Here is a 16,902-nt window from a genome sequence, read left to right as displayed (position 1 = left end):
AGTCCTTTCTTCTCCTGCTCTAAGCAACAACTGACTACTATACTGTTCTGCAGCTCCTTTTATATGGCCCTCCTGGGCCCTGATTGGTTGCTTCCCCTGCAACCACTCTATCCTGCTTGGAGGACCTCTCCACTGCTCCTTCCTTGGTATGGGTGTGACAGAACCCCGAGGCCTCTAGCAGGGGCCTTATGGCCTAGTCCACCCCATCACAAATGGGCATCCTGGTTAAGTGTCTGACGAGAACTTCCAGTTCCTGTGCTGGGCAAGGAGATGGAATCTGTGCTGTTGTCTTTTGAGGTACTGGTCTGTGCCCTTCAGTGCAGCTGGTCTGTGTAACGGGGGGACTTGAAGTGCAAAGAATAGTGTGGGTTTTCATGGAGACAAGTGATTAAAAGCAGAAACTGGTCAGGGCTGTAAATATTAACATATGAGCCAGAAGGAAGGAACGAGCAAATCCAGCTGGAGAATCTATTGGTATCAAAGCAATGAGTAGTGAGACAGGGTAATTTTCTGAGGAGCAAGGCAAAGGAGAGCATGTTCAACTGTAACCAGAGTAGTCAGTGTTGATGGGAATGGGCGACAGGGGATGGATCACTTGATGATTACTAGTTCTGTTCATTCCCTCCGAAGATCTGGCATTGGTCGCTGTTGAAAGACAGGATATTGGGCTACATGGACCTTTGGTCTGATCCAGTATGGCCCATTGGCTGTTCTTATGATGGCATGAGTAAAATAAGCAAATTATGGGGGATGAGGAGAAATATTATATGTCTATGGATATTCTTAAATGAGATGATAAACGAGACAAAGCGGTGACCGTCAAAAATGGAAAGTAAATTACAAGACATATAAAAAGATGTTATCGATATGCTCATTCAAGTCCCCAGTGATGGTGAAGTCTGCAAAAGAGACAACAATCAAGGAGAAGATATTAAAGAGTTTTCTCCTTCCCCCAAGGAGGAAGCTGGATTTAGGAGGCTGATATACCACAGAGATTTTGAGACTGGAAGACAGAGAATAAGATGTTCAAAAAGAGAAGAGATCTTGGAGGAGAGAGTAGAAAACTTGAATTCAGTGTTGGTCATACCTTCAATACCACCATCTTTACCCAAGCTGTTCAAAGAAGCAACATCTTGGGAACATAAGGAAGCAGTTTATGCAAGCTGGCAGCAGTCTGAGTATGGGAAAGAGATCACCTTTACAAGAAATAAATTAGCAAAAATAGTTCCATATCAATGTAGAAAATCCCAAGAATATGGCGAAAAATTAGCCATATTCCTGGGATTTCTCTACATTGATTCTTTTCCTGAGTAATTGATGAACAGTTGCCAAGTGGTTAAATATTTAGCATATGAGTCTTTTTTGCAGCTAACTGGCTTCTCCATTGCAAGGACATCTCAAACGTTTGTAATCCACTTGATAAATTAAGTGGCTAAATGTAATATTATGTATTGACATCTATACAAATGTGCTTGCAGTAGGCATTGCTAAAAACTCTTAAGAAAAAAGAAAAGAAAACTCAGGAGGAACTTAACCTCCATCTTTATATGATAGGTTTTCTGAAATACTACACTTTTCTTCACTTTCTCCTTCTCTGGAACAAAAGAGAAATGAATGGTGAAACAGCTAAAATGTCAAATACATAGGCAACAAAAAGAGTGGGTGAAGTACTTACATGAAAGAGGTTTTGCTTGAACCCGTTTCTTCCAGAGCTCACGCCTACTTTAAAGGTAACTTTAAAGTACCATATTCCTGTGACGCTGTCAATTAGGGCTGAATGTCCCTGTTCTGCTGAAGGACTCAAACTTCTTTTGACAACAATGCCAGAGAAATTTCACGATTATATTTTAAAATATATTTTATTATAATTTTTGTCCTAAAATATCAGTTTTTATATTAAAACTGTCACAGAATAGTCTGAATAGTTATTTTACTAACGGTATCCATTTCTTTGTGGTTTTTTTAACATGATCCTGTTTGCAAAGTAAGAGATCAGATTTTTCTCTGTTATTTTTGGAATTTTATATATTATTCCTTGGCTGGAAAATGTAGTGGATGTAGACAGAGGGAATTGTTTGCAAAGGTACCTAATCATTTTAGATTATGAAAAATTCACTGGATGGAGCACTACCATATTCTGGCTAAACAACAAAATACTGCAAGAAACAATTGCTAATAATTTTACTGAAATATATTATTTCTTCAGGGCACAGAAGAGAAAAAAATAATTTGTTGTATGTGCGTAGCATAAAGAAATAAACTGCTTTTTAAATGTTAAATATTTATTATGGTTTATCTTCGGAACCATAAACTTTGCAAATAAGAAAAATAAGTCGGAAAAAAATCTAATTTAGAATGGATAATTGTAGCATTAATTCTCTGTTTTACACTTAGGGAAGGCACATATATGCATACAGATACCAGAAACTTGTTTAACTGCTAAATTATTCTCTGGAAAATAAGATTTATTCAGTAAGTGTTCTTTAACTTTCCATGACCAACCATAATCATGTCTTTCATTTCACCTTCAGGCTCCTGTTTTCCCTGCAGATAATTATTTCATTAATTTTCTTTTCCTTTTACATTTTTTTTTGTTTCAGTTAACTATAACTTTGCAAAAACATTTTCTGTACATATGAAATTAACAGAGTTAGAGACATGATTATGTAGTCCTTGCTCAGACATTAAAGTAAATGGAAATTCTGCCTGAGTATAGGCTGCAGAACTGATCTCTTGTATGCCTGGCTACTGCATTGATGGACTTTTCAGGTTTACAAATGAACAGGAATATATATCTGAAATGAAACATCTTCCATCGTGTAGTTTCCCATGCTCAAAAATGATAAGTTGCTGATTCAGAACTCTAAAGAAGCTCTTTACATTTAAGAGATAAGGACCTCTGTTTTGAGCCTACTATAAGTGTCCACTTCTGCTCCCGTTGACTTCAATGGGAGCAGTATCAAACACTTAGGATTGGATTTTTGCCAGTTCTTTTGTATACTCTCTACTGCCTCCTCGCAGTCCTGTGCAGCAGACAGCCATAAGTGCAATTCGTTCTTGCACTCATTTGAGTGCCACGACTGCAGAACAAGTGCAGCTTGCTACCCTAACAGGATAGACAGGAAATTAGACCACGGAGAGCTGGGAGAGCTGGCCAGCCACAGAAGGGAGCACTTAACTAGTATTATATTATGCACTGGATCTTGAATCTTTAAACTTGCACTGTATTAGACACTGTATATGTAGGTATACTCCAGTTGTCCGAATATCTTTTGAGACAGCCAAAACTTTTGACTAGGTGGTGGATAAATGCAATTCACTTTCTATATTAATTTCATATTCTGGGGACAAAAATGAATTTTATATAACCTAATATTTTGATAATTGGGGTTTGACTAAATAAGATTTACTTGTAAAACATCTGCGTGGAATGCACATAGTGTGTGTGTGTCTATGCAAAGACCCAAGAGTAAGACGCAATATGTGACAGACCCTCAATGAGGAACACAAAAATTATTCATGCAGGAAACTTAAAATGCTGTTGGTTTAATCTCCTTAAATTTGCTAGTCTCTAAGGTGCCACAAGTCCTCCTTTTCTTTTTGTGGATACAGACTAACAGGGCTGCTACTCTGAAACCCTTCATTTAAACTATAACCCCAGTGCCATGGTTAGAGCCCTGCAAACTCGCGGATATCTGCTTTATATCCCTAGACCATTTCTGCGGACCACAGGATGCGGATCCAAATTTTGTATCCCCTCAGGGCTCCATCCAGGGTCACTTACTCCTGATGTAAATAATTTCCAGCCACCGAGGGTGAGAATCCGAGATGTCCCTGGGAACGAGGGACATCTGCAAGCTGCGCATGGGTGTCCAAAGTCTGCCCTCCGCTCCCATGGCTTTTGTGGTGAGCAGAGCTATGGGCACTGGAGGGCAGACAAGATATTTTAATCATACGCTACTATTAAGGGGGGGGGGTGCGGGGCTGCCTTTTCGGTGACTTCACATGCGGGTACCCCCAGGGGGCTGCCGGCACTTAGTCCGGGGCAGGGGACCACGCGGACATCCTGCCAGCAGCGGAGGCCCGGGGACCAGTTCCTGCTTCGCAGCCTCCCGCGCTGCACAGCCATGAACCGGAGCCGGGCCTGCGCCGCCTCACCTCCGTGGGACGACGGCTCCCAGCGCGCCATGCTGCGCGGGCCGCCCCGCCGAGCTGGGGCGTGGCGTGCTGGGAGCTGCAGCCCCAGCCCCTGCCGTGCGCTCCCCGCCCGGCCACCGGCCCCCTGCCGGATCCCCGCGCGCGCCCCAACGCGACCGGCGGGGCGCGCTCACGCGGCGGGGGCGGGGCACAGCGGCTCCGCCCTCTCCTGCTTTGGCGCCAAAGAGCAGGGGCGCAGCGCGGGCGGCGGCGGAGTTGGCGTGAGCGAGATGAACGGGGATCAGCCCAGCTCCTGCGGCCAGCTCAACGGGTACAGCCCGCGGGCGCCCCCGGGCTCCATCCCGCAGGCGGGGGGGATTCGGCCCCGGCCGCGTGTCTCGCTGGTTCCCGTGGCCGCCCCCACCCTCCCCGGCCCGGCTGCGCTCCTGCCCTGCCCGTGCTTTGCCGCGCCGGCTGAGGCGCACGCTGTGGAGCAGCCCCGGCCCCGGCGGGGTGACAGCAGCGCGGCGCGGGGTTCATTGCTGCTCTTCCACGGTGCAGGGAGGGAATCCACAGAAGGGGGGGCGGGGGCGGCTCAGGCAGCTGCTGGATGCCCCCTGGGCCGGGGGTGGGTGGGTGGATGGTATGGAAAGGAGGACAGTGAGTGGGGGATTGGGGCTGGCATCGTGGATGGGGCAGCGCACGGTACCACGGGCCGATGATGTGAAAGCTGTGCCGCAGGCCCCTTCAAATAGCAGCCGCCCTGTGCATTAGGGGTGAGGCCGGTTTAATAATGTGTCCATCGCGCTAGGGTCTAGGTGAGTGTTACGCACCAGCAGGGGGGGGTTAGCATCTTAGGCCTCAAGTTCAGATCCTCAGTGTCAGTGGATCCCTTCCGAATTAAATAAATTGAGTCCAAATGTAGTTTATTGCCAGTGCGAGAGTGTTCCCAAGTTCACATTTATTAGACTTGCTTTGCCAAATCTGATTTAAAATCTTTCCTCATAAGAGGGCTTCTGCTTCTTCCCTTGAGTCTGTTCCACAACCTGTTAGATTTTACTGTCTGGAAGCTTTTTCTGTTATTTAGTCCAAATTTCCCCTGTCACTTATATCTAGTTATTTCTGGTTATATGCTACTTTGTTCCACTAAATAATCTGTCTCTTTGATGTTTACATCCTTCAGCTATATCTTTCTGAAAATATCTTTTAAAAGGCCTTTACTGTTCATGGATGCTACACTCCTCTTGGCAGGGGTTTGGATAGGTCCCATGTGAGGAGAGATTAAAGAAACTATTCATCTTGAAAAAGAGGAGACTAAGGGGGGATATGATAGAGGTTTATAAAATCCTGAGTGGAATGAAGAAAGTGAATAAGGAAAAGTTATTTACTTGTTCCCATAATATAAGAACTAGGGGCCACCAAATGAATGGTGGGCATCGTAATGGACAGCAGGTTTAAAACAAATAAAAGGAAGTTCTTCACACAGCTCACAGTCAACTTGTGGAATTCCTTGCCTAAGGACGTTGTGAAGGCTAGGACTTTAACAGGGTTTAAAAGAGAACTAGATAAATTCATGGAGGTTAAGTCCATAAATAGCTATCGCCATAATGGCAGGATGGGTACTGGATGGCAGACAGGATACTGGACTGGATGGACCTTTGGTATGACCCATTATGGCTGTTCTCATGTTTCCTGATAGTTTGTATTTGCTCCTGTGCCCTTGGCCAAAATTTCCATGCACAGACCCTTCCTGCAGCGTGCTAATTAATTGCTGCTCCCCAACCCAAGATATGGCAGTAAATCAGTGTAGCTGTTTGTATGAAAATACTACATATTTTGCAAGGTCGTTGAGATTAAGTGTGTAATGTAAAAGTAACTTTACCATCACTGGTTATCCTCTAGACACTCTAAAAACTTCAAACCCCATTGAAAAATGGGTTTTAACATATCTTGATATAATAATTGTTTGGAGTTTTTTAAAATGGTTGCACACTCTAACTGGGGTAGGTTGTGGCAGAATGTATATACAGTCTTGTCCATCTGTGCCAGCTGTATTGCTTTATTATGACAACAATTCCAAGTTTCAGGCAAAGATTGGAGGATTCTGGGGTTACTTATCACAAGTAATCATTTTGAAAACTGTCACAAATTTGCCACGGTGATTGTATATTGGCTCTCTTGTGGACTTAAGCCCTTGTCCTGTAATTATCAGGGGGTAGCCGTGTTAGTCTGTATCCACAAAAACAACAAGGAGTCCGGTGGCACCTTAAAGACTAACAGATTTATTTGAGCATAAGCTTTTGTGGGTAAAAACCTCACTTCTTCCTTTTGTGGGTAAAAACCTTACTTCTTCAGACATCTGTGAATGCAAAATACTGTGTGACTTGTGGAAACATTATTCACTCTTACAGAGTATTCAAGAGGGACTGATTATTGCCAAAAGGCCTGGAAATTGTAAACATAAACAGTATTATCTTCTGTAAAGATTTTGATTATAGCCAATCTTCTATGTGGGGGGTAACATTCAATTTTAAGGAATGCTCTTTATTCTTTGCTGGAAAATAGATATTTATATATATATAAATATCACCCCTCAATAACCATATGGGGGAGGGAAGAAAATCTAATTAAAATAAAGGAATCAACTAATTTTCTTGACTAGAGGCTATAAATAAAACAATTAGGGGTATGGGGAGGAAAGTTAATAGCCAGAGGTCAAGTCCACATGTTCCTTGTGCCTCTCGGGGAGGTGGAGCGTCACCCAAGTGTTATGCTATACAAAGCACACGGGATCTTATATAAGAGTGAAGGCAAATCCGCCATATCTATTGAAATTACAACAGTTAGCATATGTTTTTTCAGTCACACACAGATACACATCATGCAGAGAGTCTTGCCAGTTGGTTTTTATAGTTACCAGTCTGTTGTAGCTCGAGTCAATCTAATGGCCAGTTAAATTGAACACAAGTGAGGAGCTGGGTTCTGTCGGTCGCGATCGGATCCTCCGAGGTTTTTCAGGACTGAACCCAGAGTTCCATGGCAAAACACCCCATTTTTATAGTTGTAAATTCCCATTTGAGTCCATGCATTTTGAAATGTCATCCTGGAATCATTAGTCCTTAAGTGGTGTTAATCTTGGAGTTTTCTGCTGTTGTCATTTGATGGTTATTGTCAGGCTTCCCATTGTTATCTCCTATTTGTTGTCTTGCGGGGTGCCTGCCCCACCTCTGAGGTCATCAATGCTGCTAACATGTTTAGCCTCAGACACAATGGATATATATGGTTTTCTCACCCCCCCCCCCCCCCACAAAGCCACTCTCCTGCTGGTAATAGCTTATCTAAAGTGACCACTCTCCTTACAATGTGTATGATAATCAAGGTGGGCCATTTCCAGCACAAATCCAGGGTTTAACAAGAACGTCTGGGGGGAGGGGGGAGGAAAAAACAAGGGGAAATAGGCTACCTTGCATAATGACTTAGCCACTCCCAGTCTCTATTCAAGCCTAAGTTAATTGTATCCAATTTGCAAATGAATTCCAATTCAACTCGCTGGAGTCTGGATTTGAAGTTTTTTTTGTTGTAATATAGCAACTTTCATGTCTGTAATTGCGTGACCAGAGAGATTGAAGTGTTCTCCGACTGGTTTATGAATGTTATAATTATTGACATCTGATTTGTGTCCATTTATTCTTTTACGTAGAGACTGTCCAGTTTGACCAATGTACATGGCAGAGGGGCATTGCTGGCACATGATGGCATATATCACATTGGTGGATGTGCAGGTGAACGAGCCTCTGATAGTGTGGCTGATGTTATTAGGCCCTGTGATGGTGTCCCCTGAATAGATATGTGGGCACAGTTGGCAACGGGCTTTGTGGCAAGGATAGGTTCCTGGGTTAGTGGTTTTGTTGTGTGGAATGTGGTTGCTGGTGAGTATTTGCTTCAGGTTGGGGGGCTGTCCGTAGGCAAGGACTGACCTGTCTCCCAAGATTTGTGAGAGTGTTGGGTCATCCTTTAGGATAGGTTGTAGATCCTTCATAATGCGTTGGAGGGGTTTTAGTTGGGGGCTGAAGGTGACGGCTAGTGGCATTCTGTTATTTTCTTTGTTAGGCCTGTCCTGTAGTAGGTGACTTCTGGGAACTCTTCTGGCTCTATCAATCTGTTTCTTCACTTCAGCAGGTGGGTATTGTAGTTGTAAGAATGCTTGATAGAGATCTTGTAGGTGTTTGTCTCTGTCTGAGGGATTGGAGCAAATGCGGTTGTATTGCAGAGCTTGGCTGTAGACGATGGATCGTGTGGTGTGGTCAGGGTGAAAGCTGGAGGCAAGTAGGTAGGAATAGCGGTCAGTAAGTTTCTGGTATAGGGTGGTGTTTATGTGACCATCGTTTATTAGCACTGTAGTGTCCAGGAAGTGGATCTCTTGTGTGGACTGGACCAGGCTGAGGTTGATGGTGGGATGTAAATTGTTGAAATCATGGTGGAATTCCTCAAGGGCTTCTTTTCCATGGGTCCAGATGATGAAGATGTCATCAATATAGCGCAAGTATCCTAAAACAAAAGGATGACCATAATCAGTCATAAGGATTGTTCTGGTCAGACAATGAAGATAGAGGAAAAAACTACAAATATGAATAAGGCGGCCAGGGATCTAGGGCCCAATTTTCCTCAGACTGTACTTTACAACTCCATTGACCTCAGTTTACTCTGGTTTGAGAGCAGAGCCAGGGTCATAGACTATTTCAGGATTCTCCAGGGATTCTCCACTAAATCTTTCATAATTTCTTTCGTAAATTCTTCCTTCCTTGCTGTTAAATCTCCTTCCTAATGTACTTTTGTATGCAGAGGGCTCCTGACTCTGCATTGCTGTGAGGTGTCCTGCTGTCTGATGGGAGGCCATCAGCTGCTGAAAAGTGCCTCTGATGTCCTCTCTTGCAGGGCATTCTCCATTGTCTTGGAGCTCTTAACTAGATTCACAACTTTCTTCTCTTCCTATCCTTCTGATATTTTTAACTGGGATCCTTAGTAACAGCAACTCTAGATTAAAAAAGAAAAGAACTTTGTTCCTTTATGTTTTTACAGGTTATCTACCATGTTTTATATAGAATACTCTGTGGATGATTGGAGAACTGATGGGATTATGAGATAACAAGTGGGGTTTTTTTGTTTTTGTTTTTTGGGTTTTTTAAGTTCAGTTGGGAAAGGAAGAGTTTATGGTCAGTTGTAGTTTCAAGCTCTTTCTGTTTTGACATGTCTGCTTAACTCAAATACGTTACAGCTGAGAGAAAATGTTTTTGTGAGAGATTCCTTGCACCCACTCCTTCAATTGTGGGATATGGAAGTACTCAGTACAGTTCTCCAGTCTTCCCAACAGTCCTTCAGCTAAAAATAGGGAAGATAAGATTTTTATATATTAAATTAAAAAGCAAGCAGGGGAAAAAACTACTACCTTTCAGCTGCCTTATATATAAAAGGGTGTGGAGAAAGGAGCACAAATCCATTTTGCTCCTTTCACTTTTTTGCAAAAGAATTTACGAAAGAAATTATGAAAGATTTAGTGGAGAATCCTGAAATAGACTATGACCCTGGCTCTGCTCTCAAACCAGAGTAAACTGAGGTCAATGAAGTTGTAAAGTACAGCCTGAGGAAAATTGGGCCCTAGGTCCCTGGCCACCTTATTCATATTTGTAGTTTTTTCCTCTATCTTCATTATCTGACCAGAACAATCCTTATGACTGATTATGGTCATCCTTTTGATAGATAATAGTCTCTGTGTGGTGTGGTGGGGTGGATTGGGTTATGCAGATCAGTTCTCTTTCTGTGTTTTTTGTTCTTTAATCTCAACATAACTTGATGCGTGGAAACTCTTTTTTTTTTCCAGTTCAGGGAAGAGGGTGGAAGGCTTACTTTAAAGCTGGACACATGCTCCCACCATCCTAAATGCATCATTTAAAGCCCTATTTACCTGTTATGCTTGATGAGATCTGTTGAGTGATATGTTAGGGAACAAGATGGGGGGTGGAGGTGGGACTGGCAGTTTGCAGCTGCTTCTGTGTGTGGCAGATTTGTTCTGCAGTGAGTGCATGATAAGTGCAGTGAGTGCATGATTGAACCATTTGTAACCTAAATGTACACACCAGGAATATTGCTTGTAGGTGTTGTAAGTGAAGGCAACTTATGGCTGTAGTGGCAGCAAGAGAGGTGTTTAATCACAAAGAGCGATTCCAAACACAGGTCTGCTTAAGTCTTTATTATTGGCCATAACAAATAGCCTGAATCAGATGTTTGCAATTAGAACAATGGACATGAGAGATTACATTGCCTGAGTGGAAAGAGTTTTGGTAAGACAGGAATACGGAACATATCTTTTCTGAGAAATATGCAGGCGGTTATCTTTGAGGGATAGATAATACCTGGCATTGAACTATTCAGAGACTGAATTATTTCATCTAAAGCTGTAATTTATGATCGCCTTTTGTTTGAAGGGAAGTGTTGCTTATAGGTTCAGAGCAAAATACTGATATGCTTTATCATTAAACTTCTGATGTGAATCCATAACATTCAGGGACAGATTCTGCTGTTGGCTACAGTGGCGTAAATCCAGAGTAACTCCACTGAATTTTATATCCGTGTAACCAGGAACAGAATCTGGTCCCCCAGTGTGTTTTGAAAGCAAGCAATAAAGGGCTTTACTTTATCTCTTTAAAAAAAAAAAAATCAGGAAATGCAGCTATAGCCTCTTTATTGACTGCCTGTTTTATTTGATTTTTGTAGGTTTGGCAGTGAAATGCTCTGTAAAAAACGGGAGGACTATTTGGAATGGCCTGAATATTTTATGGCAGTAGCTTTCTTATCAGCACAAAGAAGCAAGGATCCAAATTCTCAGGTAAGAAAGCAGCATGCAGGAGTAATGTTGTATAGGTTGTATTGCACTATATGTCACACACCCAGTTTATATACAGTGGATTTTCATTAGAAGCTATTTCAGTATAGGGCTACCCAAGTTACAGCACAGTGGGCGCTTTTGCTACAGGAATTTTGTTCATGAGTTTGACCTCAGATATAGCTCTGTTGTTACTTACGTTACTATGAACTTTATCATCATGGTTGAAGAAGCTGAAGCCCTCCTATTGATACCATCTACACAGCCATGCATTAACCTCCAGAATGTACTTGTCGCTGCCTGGATCCTTTCTCTCAACTGAGAGCATGGATGAGAACACGTGCCCCCAACTCCTTCACCCTCACTCCCAGAGCCCACAGTAGTCGTCACTGCTGATCTGCTCAGGTCAGAACTGGTAGTATCATTAGTGCCCACGTGAATCATCAGCATGTGGTAATGGTCAGAAGAACCTCGGAAACCTTTCTGTATTTCTCGGATGCAGTCTCCAGGCAGACAGCACAGGTCCTAGGACATCATGTCAGGTTTGCAGATGGTTTTCTCCCATTCCCCTCAGAAGGGAGTCCCTGACAACCAACATTCTAAGCTGCCTCCTCTTGGGTCTGGTGTCTGTGAGCCTCCCTGCCTGGGGGAAATGTGACATTTCCTCCTCGGCCATTTGGGTCTGGTCCTCACTGCCTGTTTCAGGTATTGCATACAAGTTCTTGACCAGAATGGATCGGGGACCTGGGTGGGGATGGAACACTGTCTACTGTCTGAGGTGGCCAGCAGCCAATCTCTTTCCTGTAGAATAGCCTGTTCTCCTTCCTATTCTGGTGCCACTATAGTCGACTAGCATCCTTCATCCCATATGTTTCCACTTTTATCCTGTCAATGAAGTCCTCGTACTCCCAGATGCTAGGCAGAAGAGCCAGCCCCTCGTGCAGCTCTCTTACCTTCTTCCTGGGAGATTCCATCAACAGCAACCTCTCACACTGTGTGGTTCCTGAGCCTTGGTTTCGATAGCAGGCACATGCAAGCCACATATCCAGCAAGTCAAGACTAGGGCTTGGGTGGAAGCCTTGAGGATCAGGATGCCTGTCTGCCAGGGCTCTCACAGGTGCAGGCAGAGTAAGAGCTAGCAGTGGTATTGGCAACACACATTTTTTTTTCTCCCATTGCAAGGCCTTCCTTGTAGGGTATGTACATGTTAAGGAAAGAGGGACAGGGGGAAAATGGGAATAAGTGTAGACAGTTTTGAGATAATTTGTCAAAAATTTGATGTTAGATGGTGTCAAGGTTCCTTCCCCACTCTGAACTCTAGGGTACAGATGTGGGGACCTGCATGAAAGATCCCCCTAAGCTTAGGTTAATACTTCCCCAAGGTACAAACTTTGCCTTATCCTTGAACCATATGCTGCCACCACCAAGCGTTTTAAACAAAGAACAGGGAAAGAGACCACTTGGGGACGTCTTCCCCCCAAAATATCCCCCTAAGCCCTACACCCCCTTTCCTGGGGAAGGCTTGATAAGAATCCTCACCAATTTGCATAAGTGAACACAGACCCAAACCTTTGGATTTTAAGAACAATGAAAAATCAATCAGGTTCTGAAAAGAAGAATTTTAATTAAAGAAAAGATAAAAGAATCACCTCTGTAAAATCAGGATGGTAAATACCTTACAGGGTAATCAGATTCAAAACATAGAGAATCCCTCTAGGCAAAAACTTTAAGTTACAAAAAGACACACAACCAGGAATATACATTCCATCCAGCACAGCTTATTTTACCAGCCATTAAACAAAAGGAAATCTAACATATTTCTAGCTAGATTACTTACTAACTTAACAGGAATTGTAAGGCTGCATTCCTGATCTGTTCCCGGCAAAAGCATCACACACACAGACAGAACCGTTTGTTTCCCCCGCCCCCTCCAGATTTGAAAGTATCTTGTCCCCTCATCGGTCATTTTGGGTCAGGTGCCAGCGAGGTTACCTTAGCTTCTTAACCCTTTACAGGTGAAAGGGTTTTGCCTCTGGCCAGGAGGCATTTTATAGCACTGTATACAGAAAGGTGGTTACCCTTCCCTTTATATTTATGACAGATGGCTAGCTCAAATTTGTTTCCATATCTAACTGAAGTTTCTTCTCCTCCTCTTCGAGGCACTGCAACTTATTTTACTCTTGGGTTGCATGGGTTTGGTGGTTTTTTTGCTCTGCACAGGACTCCTGACTAGTATTCCCACCCTTTGCCTTCTTCTATAGTCCTCCCTGCAACCTGCTGTTAACAGAACAGCTGAGAGAAAAGGGGGAAGATGGGAGAGTGAAATCCCAACAAAAATACAGAGATGAGAAGATGCCCAATAACCATCACTACTCAGTTACTTTTTTTTGTTTGTATCCCGGACCTCCTTACTCTGCTTAATGTTCTTTTTAGCCCCAAATCCTCAACTGGTCTTATCTAAGAGCTCATCTGTGTTTAACTTGCATAAAAATAACAAAATTGTTTTTAATTTGTACGTTTAGAGACTTGGGTTTAATCGAAATAGGACATTTTTTTATGCCAAAATAAGTCCAGCATGCACAGTTGGAGTGATATAATAAAAGATGAGAATTAAAACAGGTGTCTAGTATTTTGGTGCAAATTTGTGTGTAGAACAGACCTAAATCGCTAGAACTAAACCGATTTATAACAGATTAGGATCGGTCCCTTAGGCTCTCTGCCTGCAATCTTACATGATTAAGGGTTTGCAGGACCAGGCCCTTCAATTGTAAGTTTTATGAAGTTTCTCTTGTTGTCTGTAAACTGGCTTGCATACTCCTGGTGCATATATTAAATAATAGTAGAGCTGTCAATTAATTGCAGTTAAGGCAAGCGATTTAACTCAAAACAGATTAACTAGATTAAAAAAATAGTCACAATTAATTGTGGTTTTAATCACACTGTTAAACAATCATAGAATACCAATTTAAATTATAAATATTTCGGATGTTTTTCTACAATTTAAAATATTGATTTCGATTACAACACAGAATACATACAAAGTGTCCGGTGCTCACTTTATATTTTATTACAAATATTTGCACTGTAAAAAAAACAAAAGAAATACTATTTTTCAGTTCCTCATACAAGTAATGTAGTGCAAGCTCTATCATGAAAATGCAACTTACAAATGTAGATTTAAATTTTTTTTAACATAACTGCACTCAAAAAACAAAACCATGTAAAACTTTAGCATCTACAAGCCCATTCAGTCCTATTTCTCATTCAGCCAATCGCTAAGACTAACAAGTTTGTTTATATTTGTGGGAGATAATGTTGCCCGCTTCTTATTTACACTGTCACCTGAAAGTGAGAACAGGCATTAGCATGGCACTGTTGTAGCCAGCATTGCAAGGTATTTACATGCCAGATGTGCTAAACATTTATATGCCCTTTCATTCTTCAGCATAGGCGCTGAAGTTTTACATTGTTTTGTTTTTGAGTGCAATGTAAAACTTCAGCGCTTATGCTGAAGAATGAAAGGGCATATAAATGTTTAGCACATCTGGCATGTAAATACCTTGCAATGCTGGCTACAACAGTGCCATGCTAATGCCTGTTCTCACTTTCAGGTGACAGTGTAAATAAGAAGCGGGCAACATTATCTCCCACAAATATAAACAAACTTGTTAGTCTTAGCGATTGGCTGAATGAGAAATAGGACTGAATGGGCTTGTAGATGCTAAAGTTTTACATGGTTTTATTTTTGAGTGCAGTTACGTTAAAAAAAAAAATCTACATTTGTCAGTTGCACTTTCACAATAAAAAGATTGCACTACAGTGCTTGTATGAAGTGAATTGAAAAATAGTATTTTTTTTACAGTGTAAATATTTGTAATAAAAAATATTGTATTCTGTGCTGGAATTGAAATAAATATATTTGAAAATTATAGAAAAACATCCAAAAATACTTTACAATTGGTATTCTATTATTGTTCGACAGTGCAATTAAAACCGTGATTAATCATGACTATTTTTTAAATCTCATGAATAATTGCTGCTATTTTTTTTTTTTTAATTGTGTGACACCCATAAATGATAGTAAATCTCTGTTTTATATAGGTTGGTGCTTGCATTGTGAATTCAGAAAACAAGATTGTTGGAATTGGATATAATGGGATGCCTAATGGTTGCAGTGATGATTTGTTGCCCTGGACAAGAACAGCACAGAGTAAGCTAGACACAAAATATCCTTATGGTAAGGAACACTTTCTAAGCAAGGCCTCCTATGTGTTGCAAATTAGAGCATTCAGCATTTAAATATGAGAGTCCAAATGATGTCCCAGCGTGGTAAATATTGATCCACTTCCCCTCAGCCTGGCTGACTTTAACAGATATGCAGGTAGTATACCACTATGAAATCACAGCTCTAGAAATAGTGTTTATTAGCTCTCTTTCTGCAGAGCTGGTAGGAGGGGCAAACAGCATCATCTTGTATTTTACAACTTCCTAGTAATGCACTGATGGTGGGTTTTTTTTAATAAACGCTTAAGATTCTTAACAATTTTCCACATTTCTAATTTTGACTCAGTAAAGTAAACAAGTCAACTAAACTTCCATTATTATAGCACATGGTTACAGTAGGTGTAAGTGGTGCTGTTTTTCTCATGTTCGTCTTTACAGTGTTTAATTGCCTCATCACATACTACTTTTTTCCACTGCATGTTTTTCCCCCGCAGGCTTACAACTTGGGAGAACTTTAAGAAGGACAGCAAAAAGCACAAAGGCCACACCCTGTCAAATGTCAGGGCCCTGCTCTAAGTAAGGGGGCATTAGAATTTCTCAAAGAAAAGTTTCACCAGAATTTTGTAACTTAGGCAAAACAGTGTTTTCCCCCCTAACTTTGTTTGAAACAGCTGAACTAGTATGCCTGAAATCCCTCCCCCTTTTTTTTTATTTTTGGTGATCATGACAGTGTTTGTGTGTAAACTAAAACTTTCTCCTTTCATCCTTGGCTGCTTGCTGCTCCTCCTGACTCATTTGTTCAAATATGATAAAATCCCAGTGCTTGCTACATTACAATTCCTCATTGTGGAGGTGCTTATCTCCATGTCACAAGCACTATATTGTAGTGTCACTAAATGAACTGGGTTGTATAGTGGTACAATCTGTACAATGAGAGATGGTAAAATTGGGATAATTTGTAGTTGCTTTACCTGACGGGTGGTGTGTGGATAAATATGTTAAAGGTTGCGAGGCACTCGGATACGATAGTGATTGTGGTGGAGCACCATAGTACCTGGATAATGTGTTGCAGTGATTCTTGAAGTTGGATACTATGAATCTCCTTTCAGTAGCCATGTCTTTAAACAGAGAAACATTTAGTGGTTTAATAGGGCCTGGGACTGCAAGCTGTTGGGTGCCCTCCACTCTTCCAGAGGAGGGTGTTCAGTATCCCACAGGGAGGCACTTTACCCTTCGGACTTTTGCCAATTCAGGTGTTTGAGGCTCTCAGCCAGTGAATGCTTTTGTGTGTGAGTGTGAGTGAGAGTGGTTAGTCTTGAATGGCTGATTTATTAAGAGTTTGCTGAAAGCTGAACCTAAAGCTATATGTTCAGTACAACATGCAGAAGCTTCTTCATAATTAGATAAAACTTTTGCTTTCAATTGGGGTTGAAACTGAATGCCCTCTGGTGTGTGTTGTGGTTTTTTTTTTTTTTTTTTTTAAACAAATCTATGGATTTGATGACTTACTATGTCCTCTCACTTCAAACCTAAAGTACTCCATTTTTCTCACATCAGCATATGTCTTTATACTAATGCTTGTTGATTATTCCCTTAAAGTCCTCTGTCTCCACAGTAATCTAGGAATATTTGTGTGACAAACAATTTAATTAGAGACAAAA

The 16,902-nt window shown here is 41.7% G+C and overlaps 1 protein-coding gene across 1 annotated transcript in view; it reads left to right on the top strand.

The window, feature by feature from the left end:
- Positions 1 to 4,326: 4,326 nt before the first annotated feature.
- DCTD (dCMP deaminase) overlaps positions 4,327 to 16,902 on the top strand; it is a 30,041-nt gene continuing 17,465 nt past the window's right edge. Inside the window, exons 1-3 of the mRNA XM_048847884.2 lie at positions 4,327 to 4,468; positions 10,909 to 11,020; positions 15,119 to 15,254. Coding sequence (XP_048703841.1) covers positions 4,428 to 4,468; positions 10,909 to 11,020; positions 15,119 to 15,254 — 289 coding nt within the window. The 5' untranslated portion in view covers positions 4,327 to 4,427. The remainder of the gene's footprint in view (positions 4,469 to 10,908; positions 11,021 to 15,118; positions 15,255 to 16,902) is intronic.

The sequence above is a fragment of the Caretta caretta genome, chromosome 4 (genome assembly GCF_965140235.1).
Source record: "Caretta caretta isolate rCarCar2 chromosome 4, rCarCar1.hap1, whole genome shotgun sequence".
Taxonomy (NCBI): Eukaryota; Metazoa; Chordata; order Testudines; family Cheloniidae; genus Caretta; species Caretta caretta.
This window is presented reverse-complemented; position numbering and strand designations above follow the sequence as displayed.